The following is a 25,130-nucleotide window of genomic DNA, read 5'->3' as shown; positions in this document are numbered from 1 at the left end:
TAGAATCAGGGACCACCCTTGCCCTCCTAGCTCCTACCAGTACATTTTTATTAGATCTTTCATTCCTTCGGGCTATAGTCCCTTCTTATATGAAGTGCAACAAGTTCCCCAAGGGGTTATGCTGTGACTTACCTCTGTTATTGGCACAATGGCCAGAAGAGGACATATGGACAGATCCTAATTGGGACACATGTTTTTTTACAGAGGAGACTGATAGCATGAACAAGGAGAGGTAGACCACATTTTAAGAATCTGTTGGTTCAAAATCTTCAGGGACTTCTTTCTGCTGTAGTATCACAAGTGTCAGGGTTCCATTTCCCCTGCTCTCCCAACCACCAAGGCCCTGATCTTAGAATAAAAAACTTATCTTGATTAGGGATTTAATATTTGCTATAGTTTTGTTACTCTGTCTAAAAAATCCTGGGCTTTTGCTCAGTTTTCTCTGCCCTTCCACTGACGGATGTAAGAACCCAAACATCCATTAGGGAGCTCAGGGGCATGTATGGGCCATCAGAGTAGTCTCATTAGGCAAATGTGGCCAGGCCTTTTTGTACCCTCACTAATTAGTTTTTAGATATAAACCTCTCTGCTGAATCCTAAACTTGGAAACATTTGATTACAGAGGTAAAGAAGGTTATTCTTAAAGGGTAATGTGGACAGCTTATCCCTGTTTCCCACCACTACTCTTCTATCTAATTTGTTCACTCATTCAGTCAACGCATATTTATTAATTATGTCTGTATTCCAGGCAGTGTGCTAGGCATACAGAATACAGTATCAGAAAAGACATCATCCTTGCTTTAGAGAACATGCAGACTAATGAACTTAAAGTCACATCTTGCTGAATGGTGAAGCATGGGTCACAGTGAGCTGAAGCAGCTCACTCCAAGTCACACTGTCAAAGGAATGTATCCTTAACTCACAGGTTTCATTTGAAAATAGGAATGAAGTGATCCAAGGGTTAGTGATGTATTTACAAATGAACAGAAAAGGCTTTTTAATTCTTGTTAAGTCATAAAATATTCTCCAGTGAAAAGGTCTGAAGAAATGTTGGACAAAAAAACAAATAGACAGTGCCCTCCTTTTAACAGTGTGCTTGGTTTCTGTGCATGGTCAACTCTGTCAGTTTTCTTATTCTCAACCTGCTCCTCAAATGTTATTGTTTTTAGCCTTTTCCTTTTCTCCTTCTACCTACTATCTGGTGAGTCATCTACTCTCTCAGTCTTTTAACTATATGTTTGCTGATGATTCATAGATATCTTTCCTTAGCCCTGGAGCCACATTATTCAATTGTGTAGTGAATATTCTTACCAGAATGTCTCATAGGTATCTCATATTCATCATATCTAAAAAATTCCTCTTTCTTACCCAAATGAATTACACACACTTTCTTTCCATTTTTCTCTATCTTCTCCCTTATCTTTCTACACTGACAATAGTGTGTATCATTGTCTTCTTGTACAAAAGTGTCAAGGTACAAGGTCTTGAGGTGGGGAAATAAATATTAGGTATGAAAGCATATTTTCCCATGTGGTACTTGAAGTTATCCCCTCATTTGTGGCCAATCTTCTGTTTCTTCTGCCTTCAAGAATTTGTGCTAGATTGTATCATATAAAATTCCTATTTTTTAAAGTAAAAAATAGTCAAGTATCAGTAATTTCATATAGTACACCCAAAAACACTTTTATTATGGTAAGATGACTTCTAAGATTGTTTTATTTTTAAACAAAGTAAGCACAATAACACTAATGCAAATGCTGCAGTTAATATGTTTCCACAATAAAACAGAACTAAATCCTAGAGAATTAGCATTGTATGTTGCATTTTCAAGTGAATTTGAAAGGCTTTGGGGTTGGAAATTCTTTATCCTGTAAGTGAAGCTGTTTACACACTGAAAAGAAAATTTGAAACAATATAGAGAAGTTCTAAACCATAGTGAAGACATGATGAATTTAAGATAATTTTCAAGCCTAAGAACTTTATATAAAAAAATTAAACATTTTAGTTTCAACTAGGAAATATTCTAATTTTATATCAGTCTTTAGTGAATAATAAGCAGGATGTGGTTTACTTTTATAATACAGAACTACAGTATATTTAGAGTTTTTACTGACTTTGGAAAAAATAGTATTTCTTTTCAATTCTAACACATGATTTGTTATACATAGGCTTATTGGCCTTATGAATTTCTTCCTTAGCTAACAAAATCTTTAATGTAGACCATTATATATCCTTTTTTGAAAAAAGTAGAATATTTTTAATTATTGTAGAGTTGTCTAGATCTTAACACACAACATGTTCTGGTTAAAAGCTTTGTCATTTTCGTTAATATGCATTAGATGTGGACTCAGTGTTCTGAAACATTTTTAATGAATATTCTTGGTCAAAAAGCTTTAAGATGCTTGTAATTCTTACAAATGAAGGCTATGGCTTCTGTGATTGCTTTGTATTAACCTTAAACACCCATCAGCAATGGTTTGGGTTTTGTGGACCATACAGTCTCTGTTGCAGCTACTCAACTCTTCCTTCATTAGGTGAAAGCAGCCATGGACAAAAGGTAAACAAAGAAGTTTGACTGTATTCCATTGAAACTTCATTTACAAGAACAGGCAGCCAGGCCTTGGGGTCACAGTTTACTGACTCCTACTTTATCTGATATTCTATAGTACTTATCTTCTGGCAGTTTTTGCCATCTACTTTATATTTTAGTTACTAGTTATTTTCGAATTGAGTAGTATAGTGCTCTATACATGATACATAATCAATAACTAATGAAACAAAAATGGAGCTTTATGCATTTCATCTTTGGGAAAATGTGTATCTTCCAACAGTGATAATCTAGAATGTTCCTGCAGAAGTATATAACTTGAAAATAGATATAAGAAACTAAAGAAAACTTTTGGGAGGAATAAAAGTCTTAATAAAATATCCATTCAAACCAAGAATAAAATGTAGTCATTGTGATGGTTTTAAAATATGTCTGCAAAATCTTTGATATTCTTCCCTCCAAAAGGTGGAGTCTTCTTTCTACCTCTGAATGTGAAGTGGACTAGGTGACTTGCTTCTAATGAATAGGGCATGGTGAAAGTGGTCATGTGTGATCAGATCATAAAAGACATTGCAGTTTCTTCCTTGCTCAGTTACTCTCCTGTGGCACTTGCTCTGGGGAAAGCCATCTACTGTGTAGTCAGGCCCTATGGAGGCCTACATGGTGAGAAATTGTGGCTCCCTGCCAATAGCAAGTGAGGACCTGATGTCTCCAGCCAGCAGCCTTCTTTGAAATGTATTCACTAGCCTCAGTCAAGCCTTCAGATGATGGCAGCCTGTGTCAAATCTTGCCTGCAAACTCAGGAAAACTCTGAGCCAGAACCAGCCATCTAAGCTGCTCTCGAATTCTTGACCAACAGAAACTGTGAGATATTAAGTGTTTATTGTTTTAAGCCACTAACTTCTGAGGTAATTTGTTAGGCAGCAATAGATAGCTAACCCCAATAATGTAAAAGGTTTCAACATTTGTTTAGAAATGAAGAGTGAACTGAAAGGAACAGAAATAGAAGTCATCATATTTTTATACTGAAGGCCCAGACCCATAGGTTAAAAAAAAATACAAATAAATTATGGCTTTTTTCACATACACATAACATGCATTTGAGCACTGTAAAATTGGAAATATAATTGTTTGCCCCTGGCTGTCATTCATATATATATATATATATATATATATATATGTGACATATATATATATATATGAATGATGGCTTAAATATATATATATGGCACTTGAGCTTTCATGGAAAAAAATTAGAACGAGTCACATCACTACAGCCTATCCTGTTAAACAGTGTTTCTGCTAATAGAACAAAAGGTTATGGGGCAGCTTTGCTCAGCACATGACTTTCAGCTGTGAGTTCTGCGACTCACAAAGCATTCCTAGCATAAGGACACTGTCTAGGGACAGGAAGCTGACTAGGGCATAGCCCTCTGGAGCAGATCCTCTTGCCACTGTCTTCCCTCTGATACTAATGTGTTGGTTCCAAACAATCAAGATGGATTAGGCCATAATGTTAGCCTGTTACAAAAATTCATTCTATGAAACAAAGCAAAGGGTTGGTCTTGAATATAATTTCCTTCTATTCAGAAAGCATTTTTCTTTCATAGATGAGTTGCCTTTTTTGGCAGACAGCAACAAACTAGATTCTAAATAGAATAATTTTTCAAATTCTGTTCTCAAGAAGTTATAGTGCCTCCTCCTTTTTCCTGCCAAACATCTTAAAAGAATAAACTACACACTTTTTTTACCACTTTCCCTACACGCATGGTCTCTTGACCCTTTGGCAAACATATTCAAAACCACAAAAGCTACTGAAATTGTTCTTGGAGATCACCAACAACCAAATGCTTTGACTTTGTCTCAATGCTCAACATTCTCAGTCCTTCCCGCGAAACACTGCTTCTCTCTCCTGGAAACTTGACCCAACCTTAACTTTTTTACTCATTCCTTGTTCTCCTCCTGTCTGACTCTTCCTTTTGTCTTCTATCTCTTGCCTCCAAAGAATCTTCATTAAGATTCTCTCCTGTGTCCCTTCTACTATTATCATAGGTACTGCGATTTCAGTAAATGATTTTTCTATGGACTCACAAGTTAATATTTCAGGACAGAGTAAGAACCACAACTACCCCATGGCATAATTCATCAATTTTTCCTCTACTTCTGGCTTCTCCCATTTCTTTGAATCATGATACGATTGTCATAACAGTCATTACACTGAAGTCGGACTATTACAATAGCTTGTAACTCTCCACCCCATTTCTATTTTTTTCCAAACATTAGCACAGTGTTGTTAAATTACTATCCATTCATTGTAGATATAATTATATTCCTCCTTTACTCAAACCTCAATGATTCTTCTACAGAGACAAATTCTTCTGCAAATACCATGAACACAAATGTCTCCCTTGGCATTCAAAGTTGTATTCAAAGACATGAATAGTTTATCACCAATTTATCTATCCCAGTCTATTTCCTACACAAATCCTGTATCCCAGACAATCTGTATTTACTTTATGTTTCCCAAATGTTTTATCATTTCTTACTTCTCACCTTCTGTTCATCATTCCCTCTAGCTTGAATATGCTTTCACCATCTATCTTGACAACATTTAGCTGTATCTCAAACACAGTCTTTGCTGTAAGCTTTTCTTTGTGTTCTCAACCAGTTATAATTCTCCGCCTCTGCATTATATAGAATTAAAATTTTTCTTCTCTTAATTTACAGAAAATTTGCGTTTACCTTACCCAGCTTTTTAGGTTATGAACTTCTTTTTTTTTTGGTATCATAAATATACAGTTACATGAGCAACATTGTGGTTACTAGATTCCCCCCATTCTCAAGTCCCCACCACATACCCCATTACAGTCACTGTCCATCAAGGTTATGAACTTCTTCTTATATTTTGTTCATCTTTGTACCCTCTTCAAGTCTTAGCACAGGGCTTATTACACAGACAAATAAGTTTATGTTTAATATTTTTTTCTTCAGGTCATTGTGCATTTATTGAACAGGTTGACTTGCAATCTAACTCAGAAGTTGTTTCAGTGCATTTATGCCAGCTTCATTTAGATATATAGAAAAGAACTAAGTTGGATTCCTATCTTATACTCTGTGAAAAAGGTAGACTCCAGATTGGATTAAAGATCTTCATAGAAAACTTGACACTGCAGAAAGAATGCCCGTTACCTAATGACGTAAAAGTATGGAAAGCCTTCTTAAAAAGATCCAGAAAATATAAGGCAAAAAACTGTTGGATGTGACTACATCAAAATTAAGGATTTCTGTCAAAGAAGGACATAAAAAATAACCTCACAGATGAGGATCATGAGAAGGAATTTACAGCATCTGAACCAGCAAAGAGTTTATATCTTGAATGTGTAAAAATTCCAAAAAATATACAAAAATCATTATGAAAAATATAGGAAATCTTCAAAGCAAAAACTGAGCAAAGGATTTTGATATATATTGTACAGAATAAGTCTCTAAGTCCACCAAGTATGTGAAGGAAAGTTCAGACTCACTAGTTATCAGAGAATTTCAAATTAAAGTAACCTTGAGCTACCACTCTATATATATGTAGACATAAGTCATTTTCTAAAGTTTATCCTTCTCATGGGTTTTATGTCTTTAACAAACCAGACTATTATGTATGTAAAATTTTGCACAAAATGGTTTCATAATGAAAAGGATCCTTTTGAAAGTGATGTATGCTTTTTCTTACTCAACATTATTTTCTTAAAATGTTTATTCATGTTGATATATGTTGATCTATCTGGTCTATTAATTTTAGCTGCTATTGAATTTTTCCATTGTATGAATAAATTTCAGTTTATGTTTCCATACTGATAATTCATATGGTTCTATTGTTTTATTTAAGTAATGCTGCAGTGAACATCTTTCTGTGTATCTCCTAGTGCATACATGTAAGAGTAGAAACCCATGTAAACAATTTGAAATGAAAGTGCTAGGTTGTAGATTAAGTCCAACTTCAGTTTTACTACATCCAGTAAATTGCTCTCCAAAGTGATGTATGAATTTATACTCCTTCCTATGTATGAATTTTTTCCCCATATTCTAGACAACACTTTTGGTGTTATCAAATTTGACATGTTTGTTATAGGCCTTTCAAGGTCTAGCAATAGTGAAAGGAACCATTTTAAATCTACATTCTTCAATTTAAGTTTTATTAAATATTCCTTGTGGTCATGAATGTAAATCTATGAGCTGCCTATTTTCCAATGAGAACCTGTCCAATTATGCCTTTTGATGGATTCAAATACATCAGGGATGACAAACTCAAATGACCTATTCCTGGTAGCAGGAATCAGTGAAATGGGTCAGGTATAAGAGACAAGAGAGACTGGTGGGGACTGTGGTGAACTAAAGAGCACTGGTGAAGTTGCTACTTAGAGCTGTAGATATTTGCCTTGGAGAATGATTGTCTATACTTGCTAGCTCACCTGAAGCTAGGAATCTTATGAATCTTTATATATAAAATCTCTAGATTTTTAAATCTTAGCACCTAATTTAGTTTCTTTTAAGTAGTAAGTAAGTGCTGTGGGCTAAGCAGAATAGGTGGTATTCTGTGGTGTCCATGGTCAATATTGGAATAAGCTAATGGGCCTATTCCATTCACTCACCTAGATTATATATATTAGAAAAAGGTTTATTTTCCCTGGAGCACGATCAGTCTGTTTTCAGGTTCTGCTATTTTTTTTACTATCTCACAAAAGAGTTTTATTTGACTGCTCCTGCTCAGATTTGAATGACTCACCATTTATCATTGATTGCCTCACAGTGTAAGTGTTCAGTCTTTTAAACTTAATAACCAAAGAAGTAAATGCAGATCACTTCCAGTTGTAAGTAATCATTAATATTCACATAATATTTAAGAATATATATCAGTGCTGTCCAATTGAAATGATAAAGTAAGTCACAAATGTAATTCAAAATTTTCCAGAAGTCATATTAAAAAGGTAGAAACAGTTGAAATTGATTTTAATAATATTTAAGCTGGTGTATCCAAGGCACTATCATTTTAATATGTAATCTATAAACAATCATTATTTAGATACTTTGTATTCTTTTGTAATAAGTCTTCAAAATTTGGTGTTTTTTATATTTGCAGCACATCTCAATTTTGACTAGCCACATTTCAAGTGCTCAGTAGCTACTTAAACTCATTCATACTACTTAAACTCATCTACCTCAGCAAGCTGCTTAATCATTTGCCTCATCTGTAAAAGGGGAATCATGGTAACAGTACCAAATATGGTTGTTGTGGGGATTAAATCAGACACATAGAAAGTGCTTAACATATATTAGTATATATGTGATCACAGGATAAATAGATTAATACATGGGTAGGGAGGTAGATAGATATTAATACGAATAAGGACAGATGTTTGTGGATAAAATTCATGCCCCATGCATTAACTTCAGTTAGCTTCAGCACAGCAAACCATTTTTTCATGATTCTAGTGCTTTCTGTATTATTATATGATAATCTATTGAAGCAGATCTTTGCTTCATAGTTCCTGAAAAAAGAAATGTTTCACACATCTTTAAATAAAGTGGAAAATATCTTCTTCATAATTGAAGACAGGAGAATGATTTATGCTCTCCTTGTAAAGCTTGCTCTGTTAATCTTTTGCTTTCTGTGCTGGGGGAGGTAGAATCCATAAAGACAACCGTAGATGAACCTTGACCCTTATTCACTCTGAAAGAGTGTTACCGTTTGCTTTCTTTCACTTCTTCCAGTACACCAAATTCATTTTTTAATCAAGTTACTCTGCCTAGAACACTCTTCCTCCGTTCTTTACTTGGGTAGCTGGCCTCTTCTTACTCTTCAGCTTTCAGAGAGTGTCAGGCCTCAGGTTTACCTAACCATCTTTCCAGAGATCTTCTCTTATTCTCCACCTCAGCATCATAGTTGTTTCTTTTATGAGTCTGTATCATAATTTGTAATTATTCAGTTTTTAATTTAGTTGTTTTTGTCTCTCTTACAAGTATCTTCACCTCATAAGGACAGGGTCTAAGTCTGCTTTACTCACTAGTGAAATCTCAACAGCTAGCGGAGTGCTTGGCACACCTCCAAATATTTCTTGAGTAAATGAATTCATGGGTGTGTGCTGTTCCCTCATGTATTCAGTAGCTTTCAAGGAGGGAACTCACAGAAATGATTTCTTAAGCTAATGTGACCACATCAAAAAGCTATGGAAACTGCAGAAGTTTTTATAGTACCCACTAGATTGTAAATTCCACAAGGACTAAAACTGTTTGGGTTTGAAACTCAGTGCGGCCCAGCACAGGGCCAGTCACATATGACACATTCATATGTATTTGTTGATGGACTGAATAGATTAATTAATTCTGGTATGAAGCCTTAGGCTGGACACCTAAGCCAGGAGAATTTTACTTTAAGATAAAATTTAGGTTCACTTACAAATATAATGATTACAGGTGATTTAAAACTAGGGTGCTATAATAGCAGTGCAGTAAATGTATATTTTCTGTTTGTCTTTTTTTCCTAAAAGGGACCTGTTGGTGTACCTGGAGAAGTTGGGATGACTGGAAACATTGGTGAAAAGGTAATTTCTTTCATTATTTTGTCCAGTAATAAGAATTCTAGGTTTAACTCAAAGGAGAGACATCCGTATGATATTTTATGTTAATTAGAAGTCAGTAATAACTTTAAACACATTACCTGCACTGAATCTCTTAAATATATTGAAATATAGCTAGTATTATATATGTTTCTAATTTTTAAAGGGCAGAATACTCTTTTGGTTGTAATGATATGGTCTGGAGAAAAAAGATGAAACTGATGGTCTATGTTTTGACTAGAAAATATTTAAATCTAATTTTAACCCATCTCTTCCCAATTTCTCTTTTCTTTTAGTGTGCATATACCTATCTCTGTTCTTTAAGATTTCCAGAATAAAGTAATCTCATCTTTGCAATTACCCATTCCTCCATCCTCTATGCCTTTTCTCTTAGCAGGTCTTAGAGTTTTCTCTTCACAACTCATCCTTTCTAACAGTCAACCCAAAGCCACCCCCTCAGACATTCTTTTATCAATTTGTCTTAAATTCACGCTTTCTCACTTTTATCCTGCCCTTTCCCTTTGTGTAGTCTAGTCCATCCTACATAATATAATCAGAGGACCAACTTGATGAGTCATGATGAAACATTCTGAAACACCATTGGCTCCCTGTTGTTGACCCTATTAACTCCTCTGTCTGCTGTCAAGATGCTGTATAATTTTCACTTAATCAGTTTGTACAACAAATTCTCTGTCTTCCAGTATAAACCTTCCTCTCTTCCCTGTCTCATATACTTGTTCCTATTCCTAGTCTTGCTATTTTTTGGTTTAGAATATCCTCTCCTCTTCCCTCTCTTTATTCAAAGCCAATTTGTAGGACTCAAATTCCTATCTCTTCCATATAGTCTTCCCAGATTTTTCAAATTTTTCCTGATTTCTTTCCTTCCTGGACTTAAAGTGCCAGATAATTTAACATTTAATTGTGCTGGAATTGATTCAACTTTGTTAATGTCATGTCTCCAACTAAGGATACACTCTAAGTCAAATTTCTATTCTCTCTCTCCAATTCACTTATTACATTAAAAGTGCTTAATATATATTTATTGATTTTTATTAGCAATATAGCATTGATTTTTAGTATAACAATATAAAAATAATAAAATGAGCTAGTTAAACAATTTTAGTTTTATAGTTTTTTCATTCTTGTTTAGTTACTTCTGGACTAAGTCAAAACTTTTACACTAAGATTTTGACAATCCTGGAAATTTTAATGTGAACTAGTTTAATCTTTTTAATCTGCTATTGCATATTTGACTGTCATGATTATACTTAATTGTGGTGGAAAGACTACAGAAATAAAATTTTGTTCAGTGTTCAGGTTAGTTAATATTTGCAATATGCCTTACTACCTTTTTTATATTTTGTCTCAAAATTATAAGCATTTTTACTTACAAACTAGCACATGATACACAATCTTTTTTAAGTCCTGTTTATTCATAATTTCTATTCATTTTAATAAGACTTTTAATAGTTTATCCCTTGAAAAATATTGTAAGAGGATTTTTATTGTATTAAAAGTCTACCAATTTTAGGATAAAAATGCAAATTTTGTAGATTTAAAATAATTAGTAAATTAGGAATGAGATATGCATGTAAGATATGATTATGACTGACAACAATTTTCCAGTCTAGGCTTAGCTCAATCATGACTAATTAACATACCTCAATATTTCTCTCTCTCTTTTTTTTTTTTTTTTTGTTCTAAAAGGGAGAGCGTGGAAGTCCAGGTCCAGTAGGTCCTCAAGGGGAAAAGGGCGCTATGGTAAGATCTCAGAGATGTGAAAGATGTTTCCAGAGATCATAATAAGGTTAAGGTATTCTAGAAGTGGAATTGCCTTGAAAGGAATTTATATAAAAGATGCTGTTTTTATAGTAAATTTCCATTAGGATTTTCTTTTCCTTTAAACAGTTTACCTTTGAGAATTCTAATTGGATCTAAAAAGCATGCAAATAAGATGACTTGGTCAAATGAATCTATAGTTTTAAGAGAAGAATTAAATCACAATAAATTAGCTAAAATAAATGAAGAAGAAAATTCAGTTCGGATTCTCCTTTCCTCTTACAGCTTATATGGCAGTTTAAATGGCACAGATCATCATTGTCACTCTTCATGAATTTGTGGTCATGCTGTAATTCTTTCATATATGAAAGATCATAATCCATAATTCATCTTTAAGATAGTAATTGCTGATAAACTTTATGTCTGGATTGCATCTTTTTAGTTTATTGAACAGTGTCTAAGTGTGATAGGGACTAGAACAAATAACTATTATCAATAAAGAATCTTGCTTTCAGAAATAGATTGTAATGGATCTGGTGGTATGTAATACTGTTTATAAATTAATTTTATCTAAGTTATTCTTCAGTTTCAACTTCTATATTATTAGAAGATTTTTTTACCATCTCCAGTTGCTGTTAACAGGAAATTTAATATACTCATGAAGCTAATCAGTTTCAGAAATTATTACCTCCCAAGACATTCCTTGAATCCATTTAATACCATAAAGGGTGTGGTCCTTCTAAACTTTAACAAGCTAAAGTATTTCTACATATTCACGCTCCTTAATTATAGAATTCTTTGACCTCAAAACTGATACAGTTTCATTATCTATATACCATACATCTATTCATACCATAACATATCCTACAGAAAGATAAGATGCCTATTCTTTTCCTAATAGATTGTAATATATGATACTGCCTAGCAAATTTTTTCCCTGGGCAAAGAGTTGCTAATAAAAGGACACATAGCTTCTCTGTAAATATTTTTTATATCTGGTGTCTATCTGTGGAACATTTCCTGTGGCTTCTATATCTTGGAAAGAAGAAGAAAGTGTTACCAAATTATCACTATCTATTACTATTTATCATTTACTGATTTGTCCTCAGTGAGAATAATTAGATTTGATGGAGTCAATGTTTTTTCTGTTCTCACTCAAATCATAGGGTTATCCAGGTCCTCCTGGGATTCCAGGACCCACTGGTCCACCGGGATTACCTGTAAGTACTGAAAAGACTTTATGTTCCCTTGTAGAATGTCTGTTTAAATTTAAATCCATGACTTTGATTATGCTCTATATTTTTGTTCTTATGCAAAGTAAGTAACATGTAAACTGAAGGAGGATTCTTTTTTTCTAAATCAATGCAAGATATTCTAGAATATGTCATAGTGTCTTGAACTTCCTCTCCTCTACTTGCTAATTATTTACTACTCAATTCTAATAGTACCATTCTGCAGCCTAAACCTAAAAAACACTTAACTTTCTTTTGAATTACCACATGTAAGAAAACATAGTAATGAACCTTGGAAGTGAAACCAATTGTGTAAACAAATCACAAGCATAATAAGTTCTGACATATTTTTCTTAGAAATTTGTAAATATCCTCAACCAGATAAATTTCATAGAAAATATACCTCTATTAATCAGAATTTGTGCTTTGAAAATAGTCCCTTTGTTGTTTACAGAAAGATAATGAAATCTTGTCTCTAAAAAGGGAAAGTTCATTTATCAGAATTTGACAATTATTGTAATTTTACATATGAAAAAAAATCAGCGTTCATGATCCCTTAAGCAGAACTATCAACAAATATGATTTATACTGTTTTGTGTAGCTTCTTTTTGTAGGTAAGCTTGATATTCCAGTAGATTGATAAACATGTTGCTAACTTCTAAAATTAGCAGACTGATCTAGGGCACAGTTGCCCATCTTTTTACTTATGTAAGATAATAAATAAACTTGAGATCCTGTAAAAGTTCACTGTTTTTATCTACCTAGTGTTAAATAGATAAATAAAGTACATTTTCTAGTGAAGTCTTTATTGAAGATTTTCAGGTATAAAAATAATTCATTGTAATTGGCTTAGTAATGATTTAATCTTCATTGTAGGTTATTTTTTTGGCATTTTAATTTGGAACATTTTTCATGGTAACAGGAAAAAAGCTGTATTTATGTGATGGGATTATCATAAATGTCTAGAATCATGAGAAAGAAATCTTATAGCCATAGCCATTGCTTCTTTCATGGACCAAGCAGGTCAGTTAGACTGATCAGACCAGCTATGTGGGTATCTCTCTACCTTCATTCCCTATTTGTTCCCCTGAAAACTATTTGCTTAGCAAATAATAAATCATCCCATTCTTTTTCAGGATGAAACACTTAGAAATGAAATCACTCCAAGTAGTAAAATATGTGTAAAGCAAACTATTGGGGGAGAGGACTATGGTATTTAATAATTAAAACATATTTTTTAAGGCTAATCAGTTTTATTTTGAGAATTTTGAAGGAAAATTACATGTTATAAGAAAGGTGAACTACTATTCTGATAACATTCCTGTGAATTCTCTAACTAATTTTTAAATTTTCAACATGTAGGGTCCTGCAGGGGCAAGAGGACCACCTGGGGGTCAAGGTACTAAAGGACAAAGAGTAAGTTATCTGATGAAGGATGTACACTAACCTAAAAAAAAATGACTTCATGGATGGTGATGTGTTCAGCAAAAATACCTTTATATCATTTAGATTGTGCTTACACACATTGGGTTTTTCCTTTGTTTTCATTATATTAGATGAACTACCTACACTAATGAATATGACTCATCTAAAACCATATTTTTTCTGTTTAATGTCTTACAAATTTTGCTTATTAATAAACAATTATTTATTTCTCCAAACTTCCAGTTCCATTATTTTGGGGAATTATAAGATGTTTAAATAATTTTTCTACTCACAATTATAAAATAAAAACAATAGGAAATGGAATGAAAATACACAGGGTGATTAATAGTTCATTCATTGTAAATCAGGAGTGATATAATCATCGTCTGATAGCTATGCATAAGAATTAAATTAAAATCTTCCACTCTTTAAGTCATTTAAACATCAGAAATGCTTTTTCTTTTAAGAAATAAGAACTGCGGTTTAATGCATGCCTATCACACACCATGCGCTTTTACATATATTACCTTACTTAATACTCAGAAGCACCCTAAAAAAGGAGAGGTGTTATCTCACATATAACAATTTAGGAAATGCGTCTCAGAGAGTAAGTATATGGCTTGTAGACATACAGAGAAACGGTACGACCAGGATTCAAACTACAGTGCATTTCATTTCAAAGCCTGTGCTTATTTGATTCAAGGGACTATTAAGAACTTTTTCTTAATTAACTTGAATATAGAGGCTTTAAGAATTCTCTTTTCTCCCTTGGCTTTACTTTGACTTTTAGAGCTAGTGAAGAAAATATTTACAAATTCTAAAAACATGGCCTTCAATTAACAAAGATTAAAAACAAAATAAAAACTGCCATTTTCCAGTTGGCAAATGAGAGAAAAGTATTACGAATGTCTAGTTTGAAATAATATCTTTAATTTCATGTCCTATGTCTTAGATAAAAATTGAAGGAAAAGAGCAAATTTGTCTTTAATATTATTTCTTTTTCTATTTTCCTTACCAGGTTATAGATATGCAATCTATAAATAATCCTGATGGCCACATTTATTTTAGTTCAAGTGAGATTTAAGATAACAGAAAGTGACAGTGGTTGACCTGGACCCAAACTGTCATTTAGTGGCCTGTGTTTGCCGCAAGTCAGTACTTGGTCAGGTCAAATGTGTTTATTCAACTTTGTATTAGCCATACTGGGGAAGTTCGCCAGTTTTGTGACAGTGAAAAAAGAAAAATACTTACTTATGCCTTCTGTTAATTAAGTAAGTGAGGTTTTATTGATTATCCAGGTGAAGACATGTACCTAACAAGATCTCCTGAACTACTTGTGTTATCTCATAAGTCATACAGAAAGTTCATTTGCTCTGCAGTTTTCTAACATCCCCATGATCCCTGAATAGATTAGTACTGTTTCCAGATTTGCCACTTTGTCCTTAACTCTCACCTCCTCAAGGGTCTATTTTACTCTCATTCTCCAAATCCAGTTTACTGATTCTCTCCTAAAATGGTTTCTCATATTAAAGTTCTCTCTCAGTACTGTGTAAACAAGGAAGCCTTGTTAAGAAATAAGGGGTTTGTTAAGAGTAAAATTGCTTTCTTACAGATTATTTTGGGCAATCAGTGAACACTGGGAATGCTAAAAAGAAGTGATGACCAGAATATTTGAGAAAGAATGTAGTATTAGCAAGTTCCATTCTAGTGTCACCTAGTATCTGCCTGTTCCTATTCTCTTCTCTCATCACTACATTCTCCACTATGAATGTGCTCTCGATACCCTAGATCCATCTTCCCAAAGGTTTTCACTCATAGAAAATGCGAATATACCCCCAGCCCATGTGAAAAAAGTATGTGCTTGGGAGTTCCTGTGCCCAGCCCTTCCCTGCCACCCAAAGGCAGAGGGGGTGGCTGTTTCTAGCACACCTGTAACCCCTTCATGGCACACAGTCTGTCACAGTACACTGGAGAGGAGGCTGTGCACTAGGTACATTTTCACTGAGACCACAAGAGAACTATCATTGTGGATATATATGTGCTTATATGCCCCTGCCTGCTATTCTGCCTATGATTTATAATATCATCAAATGGCCATGTGAACATCTTGAATAGTTGGACTTCTCCCTAGGGAGTCTGCCTGCCCATCTGCTTCCCTCCAACCTAGTCATCTAACATTTACTGATTTCTGACAATTAGTCAGACATTCACCTCATACCATAGAGGATTCAAGGTTAACTAGCCCTTAGATATAGGCCACATGGATTTTATAGTTTAAAATCCTGAAAGAGTGACCCAAAGACTGAAGAACAGATTGCCTACATCTGGGGAAAAGAGAAAACCTCACAGAAAAAGGGAAAAGTAGCAAAGCCCCTGTCCAGTGGTTCCTCCCCCCACCCCAGCTCACAGGCAAGAGGAAGAGAAATGGAGCATAGAGGGAGCAGAAGCCCAGGACTGCTAAACACCCAGCCCTGAAGATCTGCTTCAGGAGCACAAACCCCCTTACATGGTGCTCTGGAGATTAGTGGGGTTCAAAAGCAAAGACAGACAGAATTCTCAGAGAGACTGAGATCCAGCCACTTGTGGAGAACAGGTATGCACTAACAGCCACTCCAGGACAAAAGAGACTTCCCAACAGTGAGAGGAGTGCTAGAGGGGCAAATATTACACAGAGCTGACTGCTCAGGAGAATGGGCAGGTGGACAATGTCATCCTCCCACACAGACCATCAGGTCAGGAATTTTCAGGAGCTTCAGATACTCCATCCCCCTGTCTGGCAACACAGCCTCCAGGCCCCCCACTGTGATATACAGCCTGCTACTCCTTCCTTCTGGAAGGTACCGATCTGCACACCTGCTGCCCCTGCCATAATGCAAGGCCAGCCAGAGGTGGCCCCACCTGTGGCACCCACAGGGGCATAATGCAGAGGCTCCTCCCTGCATGCTCAGCCCACTAGACCTGTCAGTGGAATCAGGAACTGCAGCGGGAAAGCAGGAAAGAGCTCTTTCCTCCCAGTAGGACCCATTGCAACTCACCTGTGACCCCATCAAAGCTCTAGGTGCTCAGCAGCTCCAGAGAGTAGAACTTATGGGCACTAGAAGGAACTATAAACACAAAGTTATTATACCATAAGAATCACTAGAAAAATGAAACAGCAAAAAAATGTTGTACAAAAATTCAGATGCCAGAAAGAGGACTAAGTGAAACAGAAATCACCAATCTTCTTGATAAAGATTTTAAAATAAAAATCATAAACATCCTCACAGAAATACAGAAAATTATTCAAGATCTCAGGGGGGACTTCAAGAAAGATAGAGACTTTGAAAAATACAGTATCTGAAATGAAACATAGAATAGAGGGATTTAAAAGTAGATTAGATGAGGTAGAGAAGATGGCAAATGAAAAATAAATTAGAGAACAGGAAAACAAGCTGAGGCACAGAGAGAAACAAAGATATCTAGTAATGAAAGAATAATAAGAGAAGTATGTGACCCATACAAATGGAACAATATTCATATTTTAGGGATACCAGAAGAAGAAGAAGAGAGAGAGAAAAGGGATAGAAAGTGTTTTTGAGGAAACAATTCCTGAAAACTTCCCCAATCTGGGGAAGGAAATAGTCTCTCAAGTCATGGAAGTACAGAGATCTCCCAACATAAGGGACCTAGGAAGACAACACCAAGATATATAATAATTAAAATGGCAAAGATCAAGCACAAGGAGAGAGCATTAAAAGCAGCCAGAGAGACAAAAAAAGATCACATATAAAGGAAAGCCCATCAGGCCATCATCAGACTTCTCTACAGAAACCTTACAGGCCAGAAGAGAGTGGCACAATATATTTAATGCAGTGAAACAGAAGGGCCTCCAACCAAGAACACCTGGCAAAATTATCATTTAAATTTGAAGGAGGGATTAAGCAATTTCCAGTTAAGCAAAACTTGAGGGAATTTACCTCCCACAAACCATCTCTATAGTGTATTTTAAAGGGACCACTATAAAAGAAAATGCTCCTACGGGTAAATAGCTGTCATCAGAGAAAATAAAATCACAGTAAAGGAAGTAGACCAATTAACAACTAAGCAAATGAAAAGTTAAATCAACTACACACAAAGTCAGTCAAGGAATGCACAAATAGTACAGAATATGACACTTAATTTATAAAGAGAGGAGTGGGAAGAAGAAAAAGAAGAGAGGGGGAAAAAAACGTTCAGATTGGGTTTCAAATAGCATAATAAGAGAGTTAAGTTAGACTGTTAGATAGTAAGGAAGGTGCCCCTGAACATTTGGTAACCACAAATCTAAAGCCTGCAATGGCAATAAGTGCATATCTATTGATAACCACCCTAAATGTAAATGGACTGAATGCACCAATCAAAATACATAGAGTTACCAAATGGATAAAAAAAACAAAACCCATCTATATCTTGCCTATAAGAGACTTGCTTCAAACCCAAAGACATACACAGACTAAAAGTGAAGGGATGGAAAAAGATATTTCATGCAAATAATAGGGAGAACAAAGCAGGAGTTGCAGTACTTAGACAAAATGGATTTCAAAACCAAGGAAGTAACAAGAGACAAAGAAAGACATTATATAATGATAAGGGAGTCAGTCCAGTAAGAGGATATAATCATTATAAATATCTATGCACCCAACACAGGAGCACCTACATATGAGAAACAAATACTAACAGAATTAAAGGGGAAATATAATGCAATGCATGCATTTTAGGAGACTTCAACACACCACTCACTCAAAAGGACAGATCAACCAGACAGAAAATAAGTAAGGACACAGAGGTACTGAACAACACATTAGAACAGATGGACCTAACAAACGTCTACAGAACACTCCCCACAGAAGCAGCAGAATACATATTCTTCTGAAGTGTACCTGGAATGTTTTCCACAATAGATCAAATACTAGGCCACAAAAAGAGACTCAGTACATTCAAAAAGATTGAAATTGGGCCCACCAGCTTCTCGGACCACAAAGGTATGAAACTAGAAATAGATTATGCAAACAAAACAAAAAAGACCACATGGAGGCTTAGGAATGTGGTCCTAAATAATCAATGGATAAATAACCAAATAAACACAGAGATCAAGCAATATATGAAGATAAGTGAAAACAATAACCCAACACCCCAAACCCACAGGATGCAGCAAAGAGAGTTCTAAGAGGAAAGTATATAGCAATACAGGCTTACCTCAAGAAAGAACAATCCCAAATGAACAGTCTAAACTAACAATTAAAGAAACTAGAAAAAGAAGAACAAAGAGGCCCAAAGGCAGCAGAAGGAGGGACATAATAAAGATTAACACAGAAATAAACAGCATTGAGAAGAATAAAACAACAGAAAGAATCAATGAAACCAGGAGCTGGTTCTTTGAGAAAATAAACAAAATAGATAAACCCCTAGCCAGACTTATCAAGAAAAAAAGAGAGTCTACAACACATAATCAGAAATAAGAAAGGAAAAATCACTACAGACACCACAGAAATACAAATAATTATTAGAGAATACTATGAAAAAGTATATGCTAACAAACAGGATAACCTAGAAGAAATAGACGACTTTCTAGAAAAAAACAACCTTCCAAAGCTAACCCAGGAAGAAACAGAAAATCTCACCAATTACCAGCAACAAAATTGAATTGGTAATCAAAAAACTACCAAAGAACAAAATGCCTGAACCAGATGGTTTCACTGCTGAATTTTCTCAAACATTTATTGAGGACCTATTACCCATTCTCCTTAAAGTTTTCTGAAAATTAGAAGAGGAAGAAATACTCCCAAATTGATTCTACAAGGTCATCATCACTCTAATACAAAAACCAGGTGAAGACAACACAAAAAAAGAAATTTACAGACCAATATCCCTGATGAACATAGATGCAAAAATACTCAACAAAATATTAGCAAACTGAATTCAAAAATACATCAAAAAGATCATCCATCATGATCAAGTAAGATTTATTCCAGGGATGCAAGGATGGTACAACATTCAAAAATCCATCAACATCATCCACCACATCAACAAAAAGAAAGACAAAAACCACATGATCATCTCCATAGATGCTGAAAAAGCATTTGACAAAATTCAACATCCATTTATGATAAAAACTCTCAACAAAATGTATACAGAGGTCAAGTACCTCAACATAAAAAAGGCCATATATGACAAACCCACAGCCAACATCATACTTAACAGAGAAGCTGAAAGCTTTTCCTTTAAGATCAGGAACAAGACAAGGATGCCCACTCTCCCCACTTCTATTCAACATACTACTGGAGGTCCTAGCCATGGCAATAAGACAACACAAAGAAATAAAAGGCATCCAATTTGGTAAGGAGAAAGTTAAACTGTCCCTGTTTGCAGATGACATGATATTGTACATAAAAATCCTAAAGAATCCACTCCAAAACTACTAGAACTAATAAATAAATTCAGCAAAGCTGCAGGATATAAAATTAATATGTAGAAGTCTGTGGCATTGCTATATTTTAATGATGAACTAGCAGAAAGAGAAAGCAGGAAAACATTTCTATTCATAATTGCATCAAAAAGAATAAAATACCTAGGAATAAACCTAACCAAAGAGGTGAAAGACCTATATCCTGAAAACTACGAGACACTCATGAATGAAATTAAAGAAGACACCAATAAATGGAAATACATCTCGTGCTCATGGCTAGGAAGAATTAATATTGTCAGAATGGCCATCCTGCCTAAAGCAATCTTCAGATTTAATGCAATTCCTATCAAAATACCAGCAGCATTCTTCAACAAACTAGAGCAAATAGTTCTAAAATTCATATGGAAGCACAAAAGACCCCAAATAGCAAAAACAATCCTGAGAAGGAAGAAAAAAGCAAAGGGGATAATGCTCCCTGACTTCAAGCTCTACTACAAAGCCACAGTAATCAAAGACAATTTGGTATTGGCACAAGAACAGACTCACAGATCAATGGAACAGAATAGAGAGTCCAGATATAAACATATATATGTCCAATTAATATACGATAAAGGAGCTCTCATATACAATAGGGAAAAGACAGCATCTTCAACAATTGGTGTTGGCAAAACTGGACAGTTACATGTAATTGAATGAAACTAGATTATTGTCTAACTCCATACACAAAAGTAAACTTGAAATGGATCAAAGACCTGAATGTAAGTCACAAAACCATAAAACTTAGAAGAACACATAGGCAAAATCTCTTGAATATAAACACGAACAACTTTTTCGTGAAGATATCTCCTCAGGCAAGGGAAACAAAACCAAAAATGAACAAATGGGGCTACATCAAACTAAAAAGCCTCTGTACATCAAAGGACACCATCAGCAGGACAAAAAGGCATCCTATAGTATGGAAGAATATATTAATATATGACATATCTTATAAGGGATTAACATCCAAAATATATGAAGAGTTCATAAGCCTCAACACCCAAAAAGCAAATAACCCAATCAAAGATATGGGTGTAGGATCTGAACAGACATTTCTCTAAAGAAAAAATTAAGATGGCCATCAGGCACATGAAAAAATGCTCCACATTGCTAATCATCAGAGACATGCAAATTAAAACCACAATGATGTATCACCTCATACCAGTTAGGATGGCCAACATTCAAAAGACAAACAACAGCAAATGATGAGGATGTGGAGAAAGGGGAACCCTCCTACACTGCTGGTGGAAGTGTAAATTAGTTCAAAACTTGTGGAAGGCAGTAGGCAGATTCCTCAGAACATGAAAAATAGAAATACCATTTGACCCAGGAATTCCACTCTTAGGAATTTATCTGAAGAAAAGAAGATCCCTGATTCAAAAAGATATATGCACCCCTATGTTTCACAGCACTATGTACAATAGCCAAGATATGGAAGCATCCTAAGTGTCCATCAGTAGATGAATGGATAAAGAAGAAGTGGTACAATAACACAATGGAATATTATTCTGCCATAAAAGAAAACAAATCCTGCCATTTGCAAGAACATGGATGGAGCTAGAAGGTATTATGCTCAGTGAAATAAGCCAGATATGAAAGGACGAGTACCAGATTATTTCACTCTTTTGTGGAGCATAACAACAAAGCAAAACTGAAGGAACAAAACAGCAGCAGATTCACAGACCCCAAAACGGGACTAATGGTTACCAAAGGGAACTGGTTGGGGAGGTGGGTTGGGAGGGATATAGAAGGGGATTAAGGGGTGTTATAATTAGCACACACAATGTATGTGGGTCACAAGGAAAGCAGTACAGCACGGAGAAGACAAGTAGTGGTTCTATAACATCTTACTATGCTAATGGACAGTGACTGCAATGGGGTGTGGGGAGGGACTTGATAATATGGGTGAATGTTGAAACCTTCATAAGATTGTATATCAGTGATACCTTTTTAATTTAAAAAAATTTAACAGAGGGGTCAAAGACAGGTAAATATGGTTCAAAGGAAATATAAATTTACCTGATCCAAATTAGAAAGATATTTGTTCTGTGAATAAGGGCTGTTTTTTTCATTCAGATACTTCCACTTGTTAAAAGTGATTACAAGGTGATATAGATGATCTTTTAGTTCTCAGAAAAACTTCCTACATAAACCAGTATACAGTATATGTCAATGTTTCACTTAAACATATTTTTTTTCTTTTAATTGTAGCATTTATATAAAGTAGTGGTTTTTGTCTCCTGTCATCTAATGCATTTAGGATTATAATCATTATAATAATTATAATGATTATAATCATTATAATGATTTTTCAGGAATTTGGTTTAATGCTTGTAGATTATTGCTTATAAATCAAATACTTTTTACTGTATAAAACACACTTAGTTTAATATAACTGAGCTATCAGAGTTTATTCCAGAAATAATACTACTAATAGGTAGTATTTAGAAACTACTAATAGCCACTCATTGTAGCTGACATTAACTTTTATAAAAGAGGATAAAAATCAGATTTTTTATATGCTTTAAATGGTCTTATTTCTCCATTTCAAACAGTGCTACAGATTATATAAACTCTTTTTGTTGTTTTAGTTTAGTTTAGTTTTTTAATATATTTTATTATATCATAAATATTACATATAATATATATTATAGTTGATCATATTATATTTGTTTCAAGTATACAACCTAGTGATTCAGCAGTTACATAACTTATTAAATTCTCACACCAACTAGTGTGATTACTGTTAACATAAAAAGATGTTTCACAACTATTGACTCTATTCTCTATGCTGTACTTTCATTTCCATGACTAATTTATATTAAGATTGAGATTTTTACCTCTTTATCCCCTTTATCTCTTTCACCAATCCCCAACCCTTCCCCCATGATAACCACCAGTGATTTCTCAGTGACTGTGAGTCTACTGCTGTTTTGTTCATTTTGTTTAGTTTTGTTTTTAGATTCCACATATAAGTGAAATATATGGTATTTGTCTCTCTCTGCCTGGCTTATTTCACTTAACATAATACCCTCTAGGTCCAGAAAAGATCAGATATTTTATTTAGCCAGCATACCTTCTCCAAGAGCCTTATAGGTAATCAGATATTTTAAAGCAAGTATTAAAAAATAATTTTATGTCTGCTTAGGTGCCTATTATAACACTGTTCATCTAACTTTCTTAGAGTTTATCCTAAAGCTTACTTTGTCTCAGGAGTCAAAGACGACAGGCAGAGTAACCCAGGTGTAACTTCTACCTCAATATCAGATTGAAACACAGATGCTGATAAAGTTAGGCTTTTAGTTAATTAACTTACCCTTAACTGAAACATAGCGAATACTAAACTTTCCTAGAGTTCTGTCAGCCTTAACCTCTCCACTAGCAACCTTAGTCTTTTTAGTCTTTATTATAGTTGCTGTATTTAGAGCTTTTTTTTTTTTAAACTAAATGTGATTTTCTTTGTCATCATTGTAGAAGAAACTTCCCTTTCTTCCCTGTGTAGTCCTGGTTTAGTGAATGAAATAATAAGTATCAAAGTATTTTTTTAAAGGAAAGCATTTTTTGATGTATAGCATTATAAAATGAATGACTATAATTACTTTATGTATTCCTTAATTTTGGAAAAAGATTCTTTCGATTATAATACCAATAATTCTTTATTCTTCATGTTTAGCATTCATTTTGTAAACCTCTTCTAAACTTCAAAGCTTCTACTTCAGCCTGAATTTGCTTGCTAACAGGATTAACCTTTATTTCTTTCTAAGATCTGAAAAAGTATTTTAAACCTAATAAGGCACAATTATTCAAAGTCTTTGGACATTAGATGCTATGTGAATCAGGCAATTTACCTGTACCTAAAGGCTTCAGTTTCTTCATCTTATAAATCAGGGTTTAGACTAGTTCAGCCTTGAAATTAGGTGATTTATGGCCCAAGGTAGAAACTGGCAGTTAATTATCAGACTTTCCTCCTGAGCTAGATGCAGCCTTTACTACATATGTATTTAGGCTGCCACTTAATCTATTTTTTTCCAAGAAAGAGACTTATTTGTCATCTTTGAACCAATCATTTTTCAAAATTCTAAATTTATAGTTCTGTGTCTGAGGGATCTTTCAAGGCTTAATCCTTCTGGCTGCTACCATTTAAACCTAATAGAATGACTTTAACTTTCTAGCACTAGCCTTGGACATATCTGCCTCCTCGTGTGTGTCTAGAGTCAAATTCATTATCTTCTCCACACTACCCCCTTTACCCCAAACAAACTTCCACCTCCAATTTGTTTTTCTATTCATGTTGTCATCATTCTACCAGTTACTTATTGACAAAATATTCAAGAAAAACAGAAATTTCAGGTTGCAGAGGATTAAGTGCCTAATTACCAGTAGACACATTTTCAATCTAGATCTTACTTATTTTCTGCAATATTTTAGAATGTTGACCACTCATTCCTTTTAATACTCTCTCAGCTACCTTCTGTTAATACTCCAGAAATTTTTGTAAAGTGTTTTCTTACAGGGCAAAAAAAAGCAAAATAGGCATAAAAGTTGTCAGAAAAAGAGAATTAATACAGGCTGCTGAATTTTTAAGATGAGGGTGATTATTAGAGCAAAGGTCCTGAAAGATATTTGCACTAAAAACTTCAGAGTCATTCTGTAATCATTTTTTTTACATCTTCAGTTATAGTTGTTAAACATTCCAACTATGCCTCCACCTCAGGACCTTTGTGGTTGCTATTTCTTCTGCCAGAATCATCTTCCCCATGTTATTTGCAAAGTCTGCAGTTTTACCTCCTCCAGGTATCTACCCACATGTCAGTGCAAAATAGGGCTCTCCACCTTGGATTTCTCTAGTTCCTTAACCTCCCTTTTCTTGATTATACATGACTCCCATTGTCATTTTACATGCTAATTTTTTTTTTTTGCTCATTTATAAATTCCAGGATTGTCTCTTCTCCCTACCATATTCTCTGAGCCTAAAACAGTGCCTGACTTATGTGGTCACCCAGCAAATGTTTATTGAATGAATAACATACTTTGAAAAAATCACTAATTTATTAAATAAAGTATGTACTCCCCACTTG

General features: G+C 34.5%; 1 protein-coding gene across 4 annotated transcripts in view; it reads left to right on the top strand.

Moving 5' to 3' along the window:
• Window positions 1-25,130, top strand: part of COL24A1 (collagen type XXIV alpha 1 chain) — a 364,470-nt gene that overhangs the window by 191,095 nt on the left and 148,245 nt on the right. For all 4 annotated transcript variants that reach the window (XM_073234227.1, XM_073234226.1, XM_073234225.1 and 1 more), the window contains 4 exons: window positions 9,088-9,141; window positions 10,864-10,917; window positions 12,102-12,155; window positions 13,530-13,583. In XM_073234227.1, the coding sequence (XP_073090328.1) occupies window positions 9,088-9,141; window positions 10,864-10,917; window positions 12,102-12,155; window positions 13,530-13,583 (216 nt within the window). The remainder of the gene's footprint in view (window positions 1-9,087; window positions 9,142-10,863; window positions 10,918-12,101; window positions 12,156-13,529; window positions 13,584-25,130) is intronic.

This window comes from Manis javanica, chromosome 4 (genome assembly GCF_040802235.1).
Source record: "Manis javanica isolate MJ-LG chromosome 4, MJ_LKY, whole genome shotgun sequence".
Taxonomy (NCBI): Eukaryota; Metazoa; Chordata; class Mammalia; order Pholidota; family Manidae; genus Manis; species Manis javanica.
Note: the sequence above shows the minus strand (reverse complement) of the source record. Positions and strands in the feature narration are given on the sequence as shown.